The sequence below is a fragment of the Planococcus citri genome, chromosome 5 (assembly GCF_950023065.1).
Source record: "Planococcus citri chromosome 5, ihPlaCitr1.1, whole genome shotgun sequence".
Taxonomy (NCBI): Eukaryota; Metazoa; Arthropoda; class Insecta; order Hemiptera; family Pseudococcidae; genus Planococcus; species Planococcus citri.
This window is the reverse complement of record NC_088681.1, coordinates 32701675-32719931: the sequence shown is the minus strand read 5'-3', so window position 1 is coordinate 32719931 and position 18257 is coordinate 32701675. Positions and strand designations below refer to the sequence as shown.

The 18257-nt window shown below is 35.1% G+C and overlaps 2 protein-coding genes across 3 annotated transcripts in view; one reads left to right on the top strand and one right to left on the bottom strand.

Moving 5' to 3' along the window:
• Positions 1-18257, bottom strand: part of LOC135846591 (T-lymphocyte activation antigen CD86-like) — a 366864-nt gene that overhangs the window by 150593 nt on the left and 198014 nt on the right. The gene's annotated exons all lie outside the window — the stretch shown is intronic.
• LOC135846773 (tigger transposable element-derived protein 6-like) lies at positions 14908-16586 on the top strand. The gene has a single exon (XM_065366055.1). It carries the CDS (start codon positions 15027-15029, stop codon positions 16584-16586), a length of 1560 nt encoding a protein of 519 aa, XP_065222127.1. The 5' UTR covers positions 14908-15026.

Here is an 18257-nt window from a genome sequence, read left to right as displayed (position 1 = left end):
TCAAAGTAAGTAAACGTTTTTGGCTAATTTCTCCACCAAAAAAAAAAACAAGACTTTTGTCCATTCTGGCAGACAGGTTTTTATGAGGGGGAAGAGTCGTCGATTTTTTGAGAATTTAACGACAGTGGTTGGTTTCTAATCTATCATCCTTTCTCAATGTTTGTTCATTACATTACGAATCTTGGAAAATTTTCCACTCCAAAATTAGGTATTCGTTGAATCATTAATTCAAACACATTAGAAGACGAAACAAGGTAATTCCATTCATCACATTTCACGGTTACAATACACATCTTAAGTACCAAAATATGTAACATAACACGACAATCAAAACACTTCGCATTTCATCGAAACGTTAAGGTATAAAAATATCGCCGAAAATATGCTTACATACATTAAATATGTGACGATTTTCTATTACGTTTCCGAGTCGCTGATTTTATAATATCGCTGTGGGATTTCACCGTAGCAGACGTACCTATAGAGGTAAGTATTATATTATTACATTCGAATCACGCAACATTGTGTACCATAAATTGACGCTTTGAAGTCTCTCAAGAAGAAGAAATATATTTTTTGAGCAAAATAGTACTCCGTAAAATATCACGTATTTGGTCTCGTCTAATAAAAAAATTGAAGCAAGTGGAACTCTTAGGTATATACACAGATCCAGGGACCCAAGCAACCGAGCGATCTTGCCTTTTGTATAATAAAATACATAACAACGAGATTATGACCGAATCTAGCTTCTTCTAAAGGGTAAAAGTATTAAGTTTACGTAGCTAAAGTATAACCTTATACGCAGATAGGTTTCCAGCTTAATTTATAGTAGTAATAAAAAAATTTACGATACATAAAAATATACCACATGTCAACGGTAAAATGTCTGATAAAAAAAAAAACAGCTCGCCAACTACTCAAATTTATTTCAGTCGTCTCATATATATATAAGAAGAGTCTACCTGCGTCGTTATCTCCCTTCCTCATTCCTCCCTAAGCATCACATGAAGGGTAGACCCACTATACAAGAGCCGAAAATTCTTGACAATATAAAAGCTCCAAATGCGTAGACAACTTTCAAGAACGTATAGTCATTTTAAAGAGTGTTTCATCCGATGAAAATCTCAAGCATGTACTTTTACGTGTGACTTGGCGTATAGTACTCGTATTGAGGTGAAAATCAAATTAACACGATGCTAAAATCATTTAACGCGGATAAATTGGAAAACTGTCACAATCGGTGAATTTTATGATTTTCCTTACACCGCAACATGCTTCGCAAAATGCGGTATAACGCATATCTCGTGCCTTTTCTTCGTAGATGTTCACCACACCACACCACGTAACTATGTGGTACAAAATTATCAATTTTTAAACCTTATACACGGTCGTGAGAATGACGACGAGCAGCGCTTTTCCTTATACATTCTGCAGTTTCCGTGTTAACCATGTAAAAAGAACAAAACACCCGTTGATGTATAGTACGTGGTAAAATACAATGTCGTATAGCACATCCGAGCCAAATTAAAATCAACAAAAATAATGTAACCCATGTAAAAAATTATTTTAAAGCATGAAACAAACGCAACAAAAAAAAACAGCTCGCCTATACACTTAAAATGATACTATTTTCAACGAAAATGAGAAATGGTAATTGCGGAGAAAAAAACACGACCGCCTTTTTTTCACGTACGTACGTCTACCATTCTATACTCGACCTCGTCGTCTCTATCATCTTGTTCGCCACAATTTTTTTTTTTTTCAACATAACGAGAATCTTACTCGGCGTTCTTTTTTCGAGAGTGTAAACCGAGCAAATGATTCGTCGACATTTTGGCGCGATGTAAAAGTTCATCGCAGTGTTGTTCATTCAACCACTTGAAAGCTTCGTGTAAGTAGATTTAATACTTATAATGGTATTAGCATTTCACACACTTCGATTGATCTCAATCATGTAAGTACATTAAAAAAAAGTACAAAAAAAACAAACAAATTAATCAGATGACAAATGCAATAATACATACTCGTATACATGGACAATTGGACATTGTCTTATTTTACTTCCATCTTGACATAACTTCATACTTAGTTATTCTGTAAACGATTTGTTTGCTGCTGATGATTCATTTCAAAAGAAATTGTGCGGAATAAAATTTTTAAAACTGCGAAATTTCGCCCTGTTCGAAAACTTTTTTCGCTAAAAAATCAAAATCACGGCTTGTTCTCAATTTCTTCACCAAAAAAAAAAAAAAAAAACCCTAAGAGAAAATTGAAAAAGTAACCAAAAAAGTTATAAGACGTGAGCAGAACATTTTAATGCAAAAAAAAATTACTGAAAGAATTGATAAAATTTCAATTAAAAATGAAAAAAAATACGATTGAGACTTCGATAATTTTAGTAAAAAGCAGGACTTTTAGACATTTAGTACGTATTAGTGGTAAAAAATTATACCTTTTTCAAATTTTCGTCAGAAAAGTAAGGATACTTTGCAACTTTTTGATTAAAAAATAAGATAATTGTAAGCAATTTTCAACATAAAAGTGAAAAAAGAAAAAAATACAAGATTTTTACAGTTTTAGCCAAAGTCAGAGAGTTTTTTTGGACAAAAAAATACTAGAAATTTTTGGAAAATTTTCTGAAAAAAATGAGAATTTTTGAATTTTTTTTTTAAAAAAAACGACGATTTTTAATGATTTTGTATTTTCTGGTAAAGAAACGAACTTTTTTTAGCAATCTTTAGCAAGAAAGTGAAACTTTTTGACAAATTTTGGTTTAAAAAGGCAAGATTTTATAGCAATTTGGTAAAAAGTAAGCATTTACATGTCAATTTTTGGAAAAAGCAAGACTTCGAGAATTTCTAGCCAAATAGTGATAAGTACTGATTACTTTTTTTTTTTGTAAAAAATGGCTTTTTTTTGTAAAATGTTAGCATAAAGGTGGACTTTGACAATTTAGCAATAAAAGAAAAGAATTTTTGACAGCGAAGCAAGTCTTATGAACAATTTTTGGGGAATAAATGAGACATAAACAAACGACAACTTTTTGCAATTTTCGGCCAAGAACAACATTTTTTTTGCAGTTTATGGAAGGAAGCAAGACTTCACGAACTTTAGCTAAAGGCAGGACTTCAGAACAGTCTCGCTGAAAAGGCAGAGCAAAGTGTCCAACAAAATTTCAAAATTAATAAGCAGAAGTTTGCTAGACTTTTGGCAAGAAATTTTTCCATATCTTTAGGATTTCGTTATGGAAGAGGGGGAGGAATGTTCAACATTTAACACTTCAATTTTCCACTTATTCAGTGTCTTTGGAATGAAAGGGGGTGTCGAAAAATGCTTTCAACATTTCAATTTTTACGGGTGAAGTGTTCTGCTAAACCTTCACAATTTTTCTTTGAGTCAGAATTTTACACTTAAATTTTTCAGATTTTCAGTTCTTTTTTTTTTCAAGGGGGAGGAGTTGACAATATTTTTACCACCTCAATTTTTTATTTTGAAAATTACTTTGAAAAGCGTGGCGACGACTATAGCGAGGCATAACATTTTCGGAAAATTTTCAGTTCAGAATACCAAAAAAAACAACCGTTTTCATCATTCTAAAAAAAGTCTTGTTTTTCATAACGAGTAAATGAATAAATTTACTGAAAATGTTGATATTTTTCCAGCAGCTAAAACCTATTTCTACCCCAAATTTTTTCATCATTCAAGTCAGGTGAAAAAACAACCTTTTTTCAAACATTTTATCGACAAAAAAATTTTTTAATTGAAAAAAAAGAAAGCCATTTTGATGAATTTGATGAAAAGCAAGACCAAAACAGGATTAGCAGGATAAGCAGAACAGATAGACACCCTGAAAAGATAACCAGTTCGAAAAGAATGAAAAAGTGAACACTTCTTTATAATGTATAAAGAAGCAATTTGGTAACCAAAAATTACTTTTAGTAGCCTTAGTAACTTATTTACCTACTTAAAAAGTAACTGAGTGTCTGAGTACGATTCCTGATTCAGGATAACCTGGAGACAGAGATGGTAGGATACATTTGGGACCCACAATGAGCCGAAAGAAATGGAAGAGGGGTTGAATTGAAATGTACTTACGCATCAACATTTTAAAAAATCGGTGCTTTAATTTTTTTTTCCAAAAATTTTGTTGAAGGAAAAATTGAAACCTTACTTTATCCGGCTGAAACTGAACACAGCATCAAAATTCCCCACACCCTCCACTTTCAGCTAAAATAAGAGTAAAAATGCCCAGAAAATTCTGAAAAACTGCCTTCAGTGGTTTCAAAAATATATGTGTCCAAACACAACAGATATTAAATCAGGTTAGAATATGGAAAAAACAAGTGCGATTGTACTACCTGGCCAGGTAGTAAGTACCTACTTATTATTACTTCACAAAAAAGGTAATACCATCAGGTAATAATACCTACCTATAAATACGACGAAAGTTAACAACAAAGGAAAAAGCTCGGTCAATTAGTATGGAAAAATAAGGATAAAGAAAAATATCGTTATAGTGATATTTTATCGCATTATGTATCACTATTGGGTACGTAAGAAAACATCTTGTTAATTATAGCGTGAAAAGCGTATAGTGTGTACCTACTTTACTCCTTGGCACAACTAATCTTTCGCCAACAATTACAAAAGGAAAGCATTTTAGTAAAGTCGCGTGTAACAAATCTTTTCGTTTTGTTCATGTTTGTTAAAATGAAACCATTAAAAGTCGAATAGCGTTGTTAATTTTTCACCATGTATAACGAAAGCTTTCCTAAAGTACGTAGTATTACATACATACCTAACCTATTTTGAATCGTTGGCAATTGTACTTTGTACATTCAGGTAATCGCACTTATTATGAAAGAATTTTTCGTTCATGTTGATTTTGTCGAATAAATGTAGCGTACTCGCCACAAAAAAAAAAGAACAATTTAACAAAAGAAAAAAGAAAAACGGATTCGTTTATTGCTTCGTTATTAATCGTGTATAAAATATCGAATTTAATACGACGTGTGCGACTTTGAACCCACGACGAAAGTTTTAGGCGAAACTTTACACAAGTATATTTACAGAGGTATATAGGAGAAGGCGTACAGGTAGGTATATTTCGCTTTAATGATGACATAGTGTTTGAAATACGATAGTAATGATTTTATTCGAGTAAACGGTGTGATTTTGAAATAACGAAGTCGTCGTTTACTAAACCAACGTACTATAATTATGCATATGGTATAAATTTATCGTATCGTATAAACCACAAAATGAGAAATGCCATATTATATTTATTTTTAAATTACGTCAATTTAAAGCCGGACTCGTTGGTATGAAATATCCTGCGTCTTTTTTTCTCTTCTTCTTCTTTTTGCTTTTTTTTTTTAATAATATAGGTACATTTTGGTGTATAGAAATTACGAAAAACGACCGTACAAGTTACCATGACAATAAATGTAATAATTCAAGTAATGCATATTAAATTGTCTGGCATGTTAATCTGTTTATGTTTACGACTTAGGTAGTAGGTATACGTCGTCGGTCGCACATTCGATGTTATTATTATTTGAATAGAACATTTTTTTCAACAGTAGGTAACTTTAAAAATGGAAAAAATTTATTAAACTTTAAACTAAACGGGGCTATATATCGCTGACATGGGATTCTTTTATGTGTAGATCTAGGCTATTCCGAGAACTTTATTTATACACCTGTAAAACTTTTTAACACGTTGGTCATTACGAGCAAACTTTCAAGCCATTTACAAGCCCACAGAAAGGACACACTGTTTAATTTCTAACAACAACAACGACCACCCGTGTACCTACGCAGGATTTTTTCCCTCAAAACCCATGAAAATTTGGTCCATTTTGTCGTCTGTGTTGAAAAATTCGCAGCTAGTAAACTGCATGCAGAGCAGATTGACCTTGGCCAAAGACGACTACACTCAAAGTACGAGTACATGCCGCATTTTCAAATACCAGTTGGAAAATTTTTTCTCAACGAGACATTGCGAAGGTTACGCCACATTATACGAAAATGTGAAAAATTTCAAATTTACATAACAAATGGCGATTTTCATCCACACATACCATCAATGGCTGGCGATACCGCAAACGTATGTAGTACTCGTATAATGGTATAGCATAATATAAAGATTACGTATACATTGTAATTTAGTGTTTGGGATCGCGTTCGAGTTAATTTATACAAAAATACCACGCGAGTGTAACCTTGTACGTACATTTGGAGAATAACTCCACTTCTCGGACGAGCTGCAGAATTGAGCTGTGTAATTCTGCATGTGTGTGTACTTGACTTGCGATGTCGGATTAAGAGAAAACTCATGTTTGGTACAAGTGTTCTTGATCTGGCACCCTTAATCGATACTTATACCAGGCGCGTTGCATGAGAGAGTGTAGCCAAAGTTGAAACGATGATACGTGCTCAACGGGTTATTTAAAATAAAGCAACGAATTAGATTGTGCTCGCGATTTCGCACACACAACGACTTACACTATATCTTTGTACTTCTTCTACCATGTGTACTACAGAGTCGAGTTAATAGAATATTCAAACCTTTTCGCGGCGCGGCGCGTCTTTCAATTGTGCTGCGGTGTTTTAATTTGACGAGCGACACGACCTCGACGAAAATGTTGGCGGCGCTTTTCTCACCATAGATTGAATGGATTGCGCCGAGGAAAGGCGCATCAAAGTAATCTTCCTTTTTGGATCATTTTTTTCATCGAAAAATTATGTTCAATTTATACACTCGAAACACTTTTAGAAAAAAATTTTGTATTGAAAAATATAAAACTGCTGAAAAAAAAAAAACACAAACAAACGCATTTTTCTTACATAAAATGTGAAAGGGAGGGACGGAAGGGGTGGAAGGTTCAAAGTACAGATCTTCAGAATACACATCTATGAAATACTTTTTGATTGTATATATCTAAAATTCCGACTAAGATCAACGTGAAAGAGCTAGGGGCATGAAAAGCTCCGCAAAAAAGGATCAAAAATCTATGTACTAGTACTTCTTCATAGTTGGAGAGGATGCGTAATGAAAGGGGCTAGAAAGTTGGAACCCCCAAAAAAGACATAATACTTCAAAAATGTAGCAATTTTAACATGTCAAATTTCAGCGTCTCAGGAGGACTAGGAAGTATAGTATAAAAATTAAAACCATCAACAAAGGTAAAAAAATTTACTGTTACGCAGCTAGAAAGAGCAAAGAGAAGAGCAAATGAAAACTCGAAAATCATTATTGTCAGCAGCACATGCAGTTTATTTTTCAATCACGCTTATTGTCAAAACAGAGTTTCTTTCAATTCTGCTTTCACAGAATATGGTCAAAAATTACCTAAAATCCTATCATTTGCTATTTCAATTACTTTGAATTTCTAACATTTTAATGAGCCTGAAGTCATCCATGGTATTCGAGAGGCAATTCCCAGTAAGGCCAGAGACGACGCAAATGTGCAAACAAGGTGCAATCTATGTATCAGATGCTCTCAAAGACTGCTCTCATGCTTTCCTTCAAATTGAGACGCGTTAAGCACTACAGCTGCCCTACACCAGACTTCATGAGGCGGATGCACATACAATAGTTGTCTCTCTAGATCCGTCTGAAACCAGCCTACCTACTTCCAGATGAGTCAATGGAAGTTCCAGAGCCAAAAATTGTTCCAGAGCCACAAACTGAACCTCCAAAGAAGATCATACCAAAGCGGAAGGTCAAATTCCAGGGAACCTACTTGAAATAGTATCCTTTTTCTTTTTTAATCACTTGTTTGTGTTTTTAAAATATTATGTAGTGTAATAATTTTATCGTTTTTATTTTTCATTTTTATGTATTTTATCGTGTAATTCTAGTCATTTTTCATACTAATTTTTCTCATTATTTTACTCATTTGGTTCTTTTACCTTTTTTCAAATTTTGTAATGAGTTTTTGCATATGTACATATCTTGTGTATATTTTTACTGTAAGTATATTTTCTAGCATACTTATTTATATCTTTATAGTATTTTTCATTTTTGTATTGTGGTTTCCCTGCTAGGAGGGAGTACTGTGGCATTGCTCAACAGGCGACTGCCAAGCTGCCAAGGTGCTCGACAGGCAACTGCCAAGCTACCAAGGCGCTCAACAGGCATCTGCCAAGCTGCCAAGGGCATCTGTGCACACAGCAAACCAGTACAAAGCATTTTACTGTACTTTGAGACACAGTTGTTGTTTATCAATTCATTACGTATTTATCTCACGCGTGATTACTGATTATCTAGTTATTTTATATATTTTTGTCAAATAAACTTATTTGCGCATCTTCCTGAATATTTATTTTCCAAGCAAAGGCTTGATTTGAGTTGAGGCAAAGACCTCACACAAGCCATTCTGGAACCTCTAATGAGATTTAGGTACCACTGTTTTGGAAATCAATTCGTCGTCGTTGTTTCCTTGTAAGCGGTAGGCCTGTTGGCCTGTCTGCTATAGTGTAGAACCTGTTGAGGATGAGCCTGAGGTATCAGTGCATTTCCTCCTTGGTCTCCCTCTGCTTCTCTTCCCCATTGGTGTATATTGGAGGACCTGTTTTGGTGATCTTGTTTCCTCCATCCTTTTGACATGATTTCTCCAATCTTTCCTACACTGTTTTATCTTCTTCATGACTGGCTTCACTCCGAGATCTGCTGTTATTTTCTCAGATGGGACTCTGTCTCTGAGAGTCACCCCTGCCATTCTCCTCATGAACTTCATCTCCGCTGCCATTATTCTTCATTCATCAGATTTCTTCAGTGCCCATACCTCACTTCCATAAGTCATCATTGGTATTGCTAGGGTATTGTACACCTTCAATCTTGTTTCTTTTCGCACCTTACTGCTTCTCAGGGTCCTATTTATCAGTCCTGTGACTCTCAGGAACTTTGCAATCTTTCCACCAACATCTACTTCTCCCTGGTATGATATTGTGTTTCCCAGGTATTTGAAATTATTGACGTGTTCAATGATTTTTCCATTAATTACAATCTTGCTTCTTACTGGTTTCTTTCCTTTGAAGGCCATTGTCTTTGTATCCTTATGGTACCCTCTGCCTGTCATAAAAGGCGACTAAAAGAGGACCAGGCAAGCACTGAGGCCTAGATAGCAGCCCTATCACCGTGATGTATCTGGCATGGCTGGTAACCAAGTCAGACGAAAATCTACCTTACTCAAAATACACAAACAATTCAACATGTACATGGAAATCAATTCTCAATTCGTGCAGCTAAAAATCAACTTTGGCTTATTCTCGAGCTATGGCGAATCTTCTTCTTCTTCTTCAAAAAAAGTAGTGGAAGTAGGAAAAATCTCATAACTGAACTAATTTTGTGATAACAACTTTTTTTTTAGGTAAAAAATATTAAATTTCACGCAATCGATCTGCTCTATTTAAATATTGAAAGAAAGATTGCCACAAAATTCATTTGATTTTAGTGCGAGTAATTTTTGCAGATGAACATATTTTCGAAAAAATACAGCTTAACTCCCTCCTGATAATATAAAGTTGAAAAAAAGTCATCACAATGAAATTTATGGATAGCATTATTGAAATATTGTTAACTGTCAGGGTCAAACATTTTTTTGAAATCTCTTAGGCTTTTTTGTCCCTTTAATTCGACTCATCCAAAATTTGTATTCATTCTACGTTGCAGTTGCAGACGAGTAAAAAATAAGTATTTCAGGCATGATTAATAAGCTTGGAGCGAAAGAATCATACCAAAGGATAGGTAGGTACTTTCGCCTAGACACTCCACGTGCAAGCCGGTACTTGTAAGTTCGGTTATCCTCACCAAAAAATTACATCAATAAATTAGAAAAGATTCCAATCAACTATACCCCTCGCACTCCTAAATCGCACTAAAATGCTTCTAGGAGATTTAAATAAAAAAATAATCTCGTTGGAAAATTACAAGAGCGTGGCTACTTAAAAAAAAAAAGAACAAAATTAAAAATCCGACAAACATGGGCAAAGAGCAAGAGAGGATGAAAGAACAAGACGAAAACTTGTCGAGTTGTTAGGGGTAAAAAAAAAAAAAAAAAACAAGAAAACTCGCAACTACAACAAATTAAAGAAAAAATATTGAAAATTTCCCAAGGTAAAAATTCGGCCTGAAAAAATATCAAATAGAAAAGTTGAATTTTTATGGAAAGTTATGCTTCAGTATCGAGGTACTTTAAGATTAAAATGTTGTAATGCGGCAATTCAAGTGTAAAATGCGTATCGAAACTTTCGTAGCGTAAAATTCACCCTTAAATAGAAGCAATAAATTTCACGAATGACTAATCTAATTCTTCGATGATGATGTTTTTAAAACCGAAATTTTATATAAGGCTTGAAAAACGCTTGCTACTTGTTTTCGCGGGGCCGGGGCCGGGGCGAGTCTTTTCGTCGAAAATTAAGTTACCGCGTAAAACATTTAACTTCATTATGGAAACCATTCTTTGATGAGCCATTTCCATCGCTCTTTTTACACAAACGATGGCAAAACGTTACACGCAGGTAGGTAAATTTTTGAAATTTCGTTTTCAAAAAAGAAACTAATTTCGTCGTTTTGTTTTCAGCTGCATGAAAAGTATAAAAGCGGTGAAAAAACGTCGCCACTGAGAATTCTAAAAAAGAATGCGAATCGGAGATTTTTTCATTTTTCTTTATAACGTTAAACGAATTCAAATAAGATTATAAAATAAAAAAAGAAATAAGCTGTCAGTTTGTCGGATGAAAAAATAATGTTTCTTGTTTGCGGTTAAATACATGTCAGTATTTTTCTCCCCAACGAACGCGGAAATTATAAACGTCATTTGACGACTTTTCCAATACAATTCATACGTCTGTTTCTGTGATTATATACGCGGGATTTTATTTTTGTAGCCTATATAAGAGCGAAGTTAAAGGAACTACAGGCTCGGAGCTTTTATACGAGTAGGTTCACGATGAAAATTTTCATTATATTTAACCATCGTATCGCCAAGTCGAATTATATCATTGTAACTTGGAAAATTTATTTACTGGGATTAAAATGTTGTAGTCTCTGTAGCACAACTGCGAGGTGTTATTCGAGGTAATAATTGTTTTGCGAACTCGAAACGAGATATTTACTTTGTTCTACGTTCGAATGGAAATAATGAAAGTTTATTATTTCTTGTTCTAGTTATATTGGTCAATTTGTTTCGACTCCTCGCAGCAAGAATATAGGTAGGTATTTTCCGGAAATGAAATATTTGCTACGCTACCTACCTACCTTTTGAAAATGTGTTCCTATAAATGAATAAAAATAAAATCAAGAAAAGTTTCCCATTTTTAGTAAAATCATAATTATCTAGACGTACACCACAAAAATTTATTCTCAACTCTCGAGCCAAATTTAGACACCCTGTATACACAGCGTTGAATTCTCCACACCAAACCATATTTCCAAGGATACGGATCAAAGTCTTCGAAAATCAGTTTCTCCACAACATTTTTTCTTCTTTACAACACCGCAGTATATTGTACTCGTATACCGAAACACAGCAGCTTAATACAAAAATATCCCATTCGAAATCCTTCATAAATTGAGCAATACAACTTTTTTCATCCTATGCACAGAGGTGATACAACGGTTTCGCGAAATAAGTAAACACAACCGAGCAATAGTAGGGCGAAAAAAAAGGAGCACAGATAAAAGTAGAATGGGTTTCTGTTTGATGTTTTTTTCCTCGGCTGAAAAAAAAAGGTCTATCTCATCGATGATCGAAATTCGTTCTTCTCTTTACTCATCTCGTAATAATAGCCTGGTTCACACGGGTACTTCCGGCACAACAACGACAAACGATTTACCAAAAATAAATCGAAACAAAGTAAAATTACGTAAATTTACGTTATTCTCGTTACACCGTGACAAATTACCCGCCATTCGCGTGAAAATATAAACTGAAATAGTATAACCGCGCGCGTAAATACTCGTTACTCTTTAACGATAATAATAAATGACCTTTTCTCGAACGAGTCGAAAAACTGATTTATTTACCGAAGCGTCGACTATTCATCACTTTATCGTTAACACAATGCAGAGAAAAGGTGCTGAAAATTTTCCTTTTCGCAACTAGTGAAAATTTCTAAACGCGTAGTACATATATAAATTCCGACATAGCGTGTAGGTACCTTACCTACATAATACGTAAGCCCATGTTGGGTAGGTATACTTTGGATTTGAAGGTTCATTTTGAGTTGAAAGTTTTCTGCATATTTTTAGCTTTTCACAACATTGAAGGTGCACCAGGTTGATAGTGTATCTTTGATGATAAGTATACCTAATTACGAGAAAAAATTGATCACTAGCTTCAGGAGGAAAAACCGAAGGCTGTGGCCTCCACACAAAAAAATATAAAAAAAAGTATCAGTTCAATGGAAGAAAATACACTAAAAAAATTTTAAATATTTTTTGGCATTTTTCCAGATTTTTTAGACTCCCCTCTACATTGATTTGAAGTTTTCAAAGTAAATTTTGGGGTCGTTGTTGGAGTCAAATTACCCTCAAGTATCTTCTTCTTCATCTTCACACCAAGTTTCAAATCAATCTATTTGAAACCGCCGGAGAAAACGCAAACTCCCTCAGAGGTACTCCCCCCCCCCGCCCCGAGGGTGGATGGAAAACTGCTTACGCACTCAAAGATATAGCACAAAAAACGAAATCCTAGTCGAAGGTAGTTTACCCCCCCCCCCCTCATTTCTGTACCAACCTACTTATTGAACTTCGAATGAAATTTCAAGCAAGTGTTGCCTGGCTTCTTGAGGTCTTGAACCGGTTGCCATTGACCCGTTTGCCTGAGCCTTTCAAGATCGACGATCGTGTATATTCCTGTCTGGCATCCAAAGGGCATTGACCTGTGACTGTGCGTCTATCATCTTAAAGTCTTTGACCTACCGGTCTAGCCTCTCATGGTCATCTGCCTTCATAAGGTCGTTGACCCCTTCTGGCTGACTTTTCAAGGTCGTTGACTTGTCTGGCTAGCCTCTGACGATCATTGACCAGTTAGTATGGCTTCCCCAAGTCATATGTCTGTCTATCTATCGGACTTTTTAAGTTCATTGACCCGTCTATCTGAGCCTCTCAAGGTCGTCTATATTTCTGTCTGGCATCCTAAGGTCATTGACCTGTGTGCTTATCATCTTAATGTCACTGACGTACCTGTCTAGCCTCTCATGGTCGTCTAGCTACTCTTTCAAGGTAATTTTGACCCATCTGTCTGGCCCCTAAAGGTTGTCGGTATCCCTATCTGGCCTCTTAAGAAAATTTCAAAAAAAAAAAAAAAAAAAACAGTAGAAATTTCTATCAATTTTTAGCGATTTGGACTATTTTTTTTAAATTTCACTGAAAAGAACATGAAAGGAGAATTTTTTTTAAAAATAGAAAACTTATTAGTTACAGTTTTTTGAAAAAAAAACCACGATTTTTGGCAGTTTTGTAAAAAGCAAAATTCATTTAATAATTCTAAAAAAAGGAAGGCCTTCTGAAAATTTTTGAAAATTTGGACCAAAAAACAAAACTTTTTTACAATTTTAGCAACTAAAAAAAAACCATAACATAATTTTTAGCAATTTCTGCAAGAATAAAATTTTTTTGGAAAGAAAAAGTTTTTTGAATTCAACTTAAAAAGGAGGTTTTTTCAAAAAATGAAGGACTTCCCATTCGTTAAATTTATTTTTTTGTATTTACAAAAAAAATTTTTACAAGAAAATGAGTTACGAATAATATTTTTCTTGAAAAAGTTTTTTTTTGGCTGGGAATTATTCATTTTTCCGAGCAATAATTTTTTTTGGTGGTCAAAATTTCGTTTGGACGTGGATTACATTTTCTTTCGTCGTTATGAAATTGAATTGTCGTTCGTATTACTTACTTGAATTGTTGTGCTGAACCGTCGTTATCAATTGTCGTTGAAATACCCTATTTTGTCGTTCGAATGTCCTGTCGTTCCACTTTTTTTTCCTGTCGTGCCAATATATATTCCCCTTTAAAAATTTTTCAAAAATTTACTTTTGAGCTGGCACTCTAAGAATTTCACAGTAACCGTCTAAAACTGTCGTGAGAAATGTTCGGCCCCTCTACAGAGCGATTTTTAATTTCTGGAGACATTTGAAAACCCGCGGTAGGCTCCAGAATAGCCCAAAACTCGTAGTTGTTGATGTGTGGGAGTTGAATTGAAAAATTATTTACATTTCTGATTCACTTTGCACGAAAAAATTTCTATTTCACAAAGAAGTCTACACATCTTAAAACAGTTTTTTGAATTTTTTAAATCAAAAATCCGCCAAAAATAAAAATTGAACTTTTGAACCGATTTCAAAACGTTCTCCTGAGAGAATTTGACGGATTTCTCAGTTGAGCATCTCTAAGGTACGTAGAACTCAAATTTTTGTTAGTCCATATTTCAACTTTTTTGATAGGTAGGATTTTGAAATCCTTCGAAGAAAATCAAAATTGTTTGAAAAATTGGCATGAAATGAGGTTTATCGGACGTGGGAATGGTCGATTTTATAAATCTTCAATGAAAAAACTTTCACTGAAAAATGGTAATTTTCAATTTTTTTAAATAATAAACGTTCAAAATTCTAAAATATTTCTCAAGAAATTGATCGAACTTCATTGAAAAATGAGGATCAGAACAGCTGGCTAGTCGTAACTATAAAATTGATTCTGTAATTCCCCAAACGTGAAATCGCGGTGTTGCCATGTTGTTCAAGTAGCCCACTTCATCGAATAGAATTTATCTAACGTGAAATACCGTTATAACGCTTCGGCGTATAACGCTTTCCCGCTTATACCGCACATCTGCCGCTCCTTCCTACAAACTTCTATTCAATTCCCACCCATATCTACAGATTCAGTGCTGATGCTGTCGTGGTCGTGAGTCGGTGTATAACGCTATCCCGCTTATACCGCGGAGTTACTTTACATACTAGTACCTATTTCCGCTCGTATATTTTCAGTTTGGTGCTCATTTCTCGCGAAAAAGTGAACAATGTCGACTCCATCGAGCAACCGAGATGTGCCCGTGAGTAAAAAACGTACAGTACTGTGTTTAGCTGATAAATTACGTATATTGAAAACGTTTGACGAGAGTGTAGGCACGAAGCAATGCGATTTAGCCAAATCTCTGGGAATTGCGAGCTCTTCCCTTCGAACAATCATAGAAAAGAGGAAAGAAATAGAAGAAGCTGCTACCAAAAGTGGACTGAAGCGTAGAAAAATTCGAGCTGGTAAATACGACAAACTCGAGACAGTTCTGATGCAATGGTACAAGCAGGCACGTGATAAGAACTACCACATCGACGGACCTACTATACAAGCTCAAAGTCAAATAATTGCTAAAGAGTTGAATATCGAAGATTTCAGCGCTTCGAATGGATGGCTTCATAGATTTCGCTTACGTCACAATATTTCTCACCGAAAAAATTCCAAAAAGGTGGAAAATGTGAGTGAAGAATACGTCGAAAGTTCTCAAAATAATGACTCGAGTGAAGAATGCGTTGAGATGAGTTCTTCATGGATCGAAGATACACTCCCTTCTATAATTTCTGGTTTCACACCTCGCGATGTATTTAATGCTGACGAATGCGCGCTTTTCTTTAAACTGATGCCTGATCAATTGACAGAATTTCAGAATGAAATCTGTCGCGAAGGAGAACAAAGCGAAGAAAGATTAACCATCTTGCTTTGTGCAAACGCGGACGGAACAGAAAAATTAACACCTCTGGTTGTAGGTAAACTCAGAAATCTAGCATGTTTCAAGCACATTAAATCTCTACCATGTAGCTATGTAGTACAGAAGACTGCCTGGATAAATGCAAATCTATTCAAAGCTTGGCTGAAGAAACTCGATTGTGATATGAAAGCCAAACACAGAAAGGTGCTACTTTTAATCGATAACTGTTCCGCACACCTCTCAGATATTGTTCTCGAAAACGTTCTAGTTAAATTTTTTCCTGCTACTGCTGACCGTCTGCAGCCTCTACAGCAGGGTGTAATGAAAGTTGTGAAACAAAAGTATAGAAGTCGGATCATAGAACGCTGTTTACAACAGTCCAATTTCTCTGTGAATGTTTTGGATGCCTTACATTATCTGGCAGCTGCATGGGATGATGTATCTGCAGCAACCATACAGCATTGCTTTCAGAAATCAGGTTTTTTCTCAGATAATACAACTCTCCTATCGTCAGGATCTACGGATGATGATCCGGATTGGTTAACAACGAGGCAGTTGTTCTTCGCTTGTAATTTAGATAATTATATTCGAATAGATGATGATGTTTCAACATGTGCTGAATTAAGTTTTCACGATATTATCGCTTCACGATTCACCCCCGATGAAGAAGAGGAAGAGGACGAAGAAGAGGAGGATTCTGCAAACGATGTGAAAAGTGAACTACCGCCTTCGAAAATTGAAGCACTGGATGCGATTGATGTTCTCAGGCGTTATTTTTCTTCAGTTCGCAATGATTCTCAATATGTTTTCAATCGTTTGAATAAGCTAGAAACTGATGTATTACGTATCTCGTTAGATGAAAGTCAATCTGAATGATTTTTTCAATAAATATTTTCAGTTTCTGAATTTTGATTTTATGGACTCTGGTAGTTTCTTGAAGTGGTTTGATTTCGATTAAAAAAATTCAATGACGAACGAAACTAACATGAAAATTTTCTTCCAAAAAATTAACAACAATTCGTTAGGGGGGAGAGGTTTCGAAATTAGAACTCATGAACCACTTCAAATATTGCAACGAAATACCAGAATTTTTTTTAGAAAAAACTTAATTTTGAAGACCAATATAGTCTCATCTTCCTTCATAAAAGGTGACTGAAAAGAATCGAGGATACACTGCCAACTAAAATAATGAATATATGTTATACAAAAATTGTCAAAATTCCAGGTATTAGCTCCAGCCTGACACAAACGAAGAAATCTTGTATCGACAATTTTCTTCCTCCCCGAGCTCTCCTCCTCCTCATCCTAGTATTTTCCCAATTGTCTCGTTCGAAAAGCTTTTCCGTTCTTTTTCTTGTGAAAAATTTAATCTTATCATATCGTTATGCGTGTATAAGAATATAGAGAATTGAAAAAAACAACTTTTTTCTCTTAAGCCATCGGCGTCCAAACTTCTTCCGGATCGAATGCGTTATCGCCTCAGTTCAGCGAAACAAACCTTGGAAGAGAAAAAGCGCAGCAAGAAGAAAAGAAAAGCGAAAAATCTAAGAAAAAAAAGTCATACGGAAAAACTTTTTAATCCCATTACATGTTCGCATTTGATACACTTTTTATTTCCAATAGAAAATCGACTTTTTTCGGGGGCTTTTTTCTTCTTTTTTTTTCTAAAAGATTAAACGCCGGCGTTAAACGATAATAAGTCCTTTTCGCAATCTGTTTTTATCGTATATACAGCGCTAAATCCGACGACAATTCACAAAGGCCAAAGTGAAAATTCAAACCGTGTTGTGCTTACAGCTTAAAGGCAGGCAGTTCCGATTTAATAAAAGAATTAACAATCCATAGCGGATAATTGGCTTTCGGCGAATTGTAACGATACCTTTTTTTTCTCTATGTCTCTCTCCTCATTACTCCTCGCCTCCCCCGGCTTCTCTTTCTTCCTCGAGCTATAAATCGCCTCGTTTATTTTTTATATCCGTACACAAAGGCTGGACAAAAAGTTCAAACGAGGTATAAAAAAATTTGCAAAGAAAACAAAGCTTTCTTTAACACGATTTGCATTCATTTTAATTAAATATCGTCCTCGTGACATACTCATGATTCGGAGTAACGTCCTGCCTCCCGTGCATACGTATAAAATAATGACACATACGAGTATACCACTGCACACACGAAAAAAAAAACCAACACCTATCATCATACATTGTACAGGTAGGTAAACTGTGCAGAAGGTATAGGTAGGTATACTCTTCCCGAAAAAAAAAAAACGACCAGGACGACGTGTGCGTGAGAGTGACCTAAAACAAACGCAACGTAGACCAAGTGGCACCTTTCGCATTACATAATTCATTCGGAACGGTCAATTTAAAGAGGCAGACCATTTGTCATTCAGTTTTAAACGCGCCCGGTATTTAAATTGAAAAATACCTCGTTAATTTTGAGCGAGTTACGCGCGTCCACAAAGTCCATTAAAATTTGCAAAGACACATCCATAACATCGCCATCGCCGGTTCCTCTTAATTTTTTTTTTACGTTATCGCGCGAGAT

What these genes read in the sequence shown, in the direction of transcription:
- LOC135846773 (XM_065366055.1), top strand. Translation starts at nt 15,027, where the DNA reads ATGTCGACTCCATCGAGCAACCGAGATGTGCCCGTGAGTAAAAAACGT.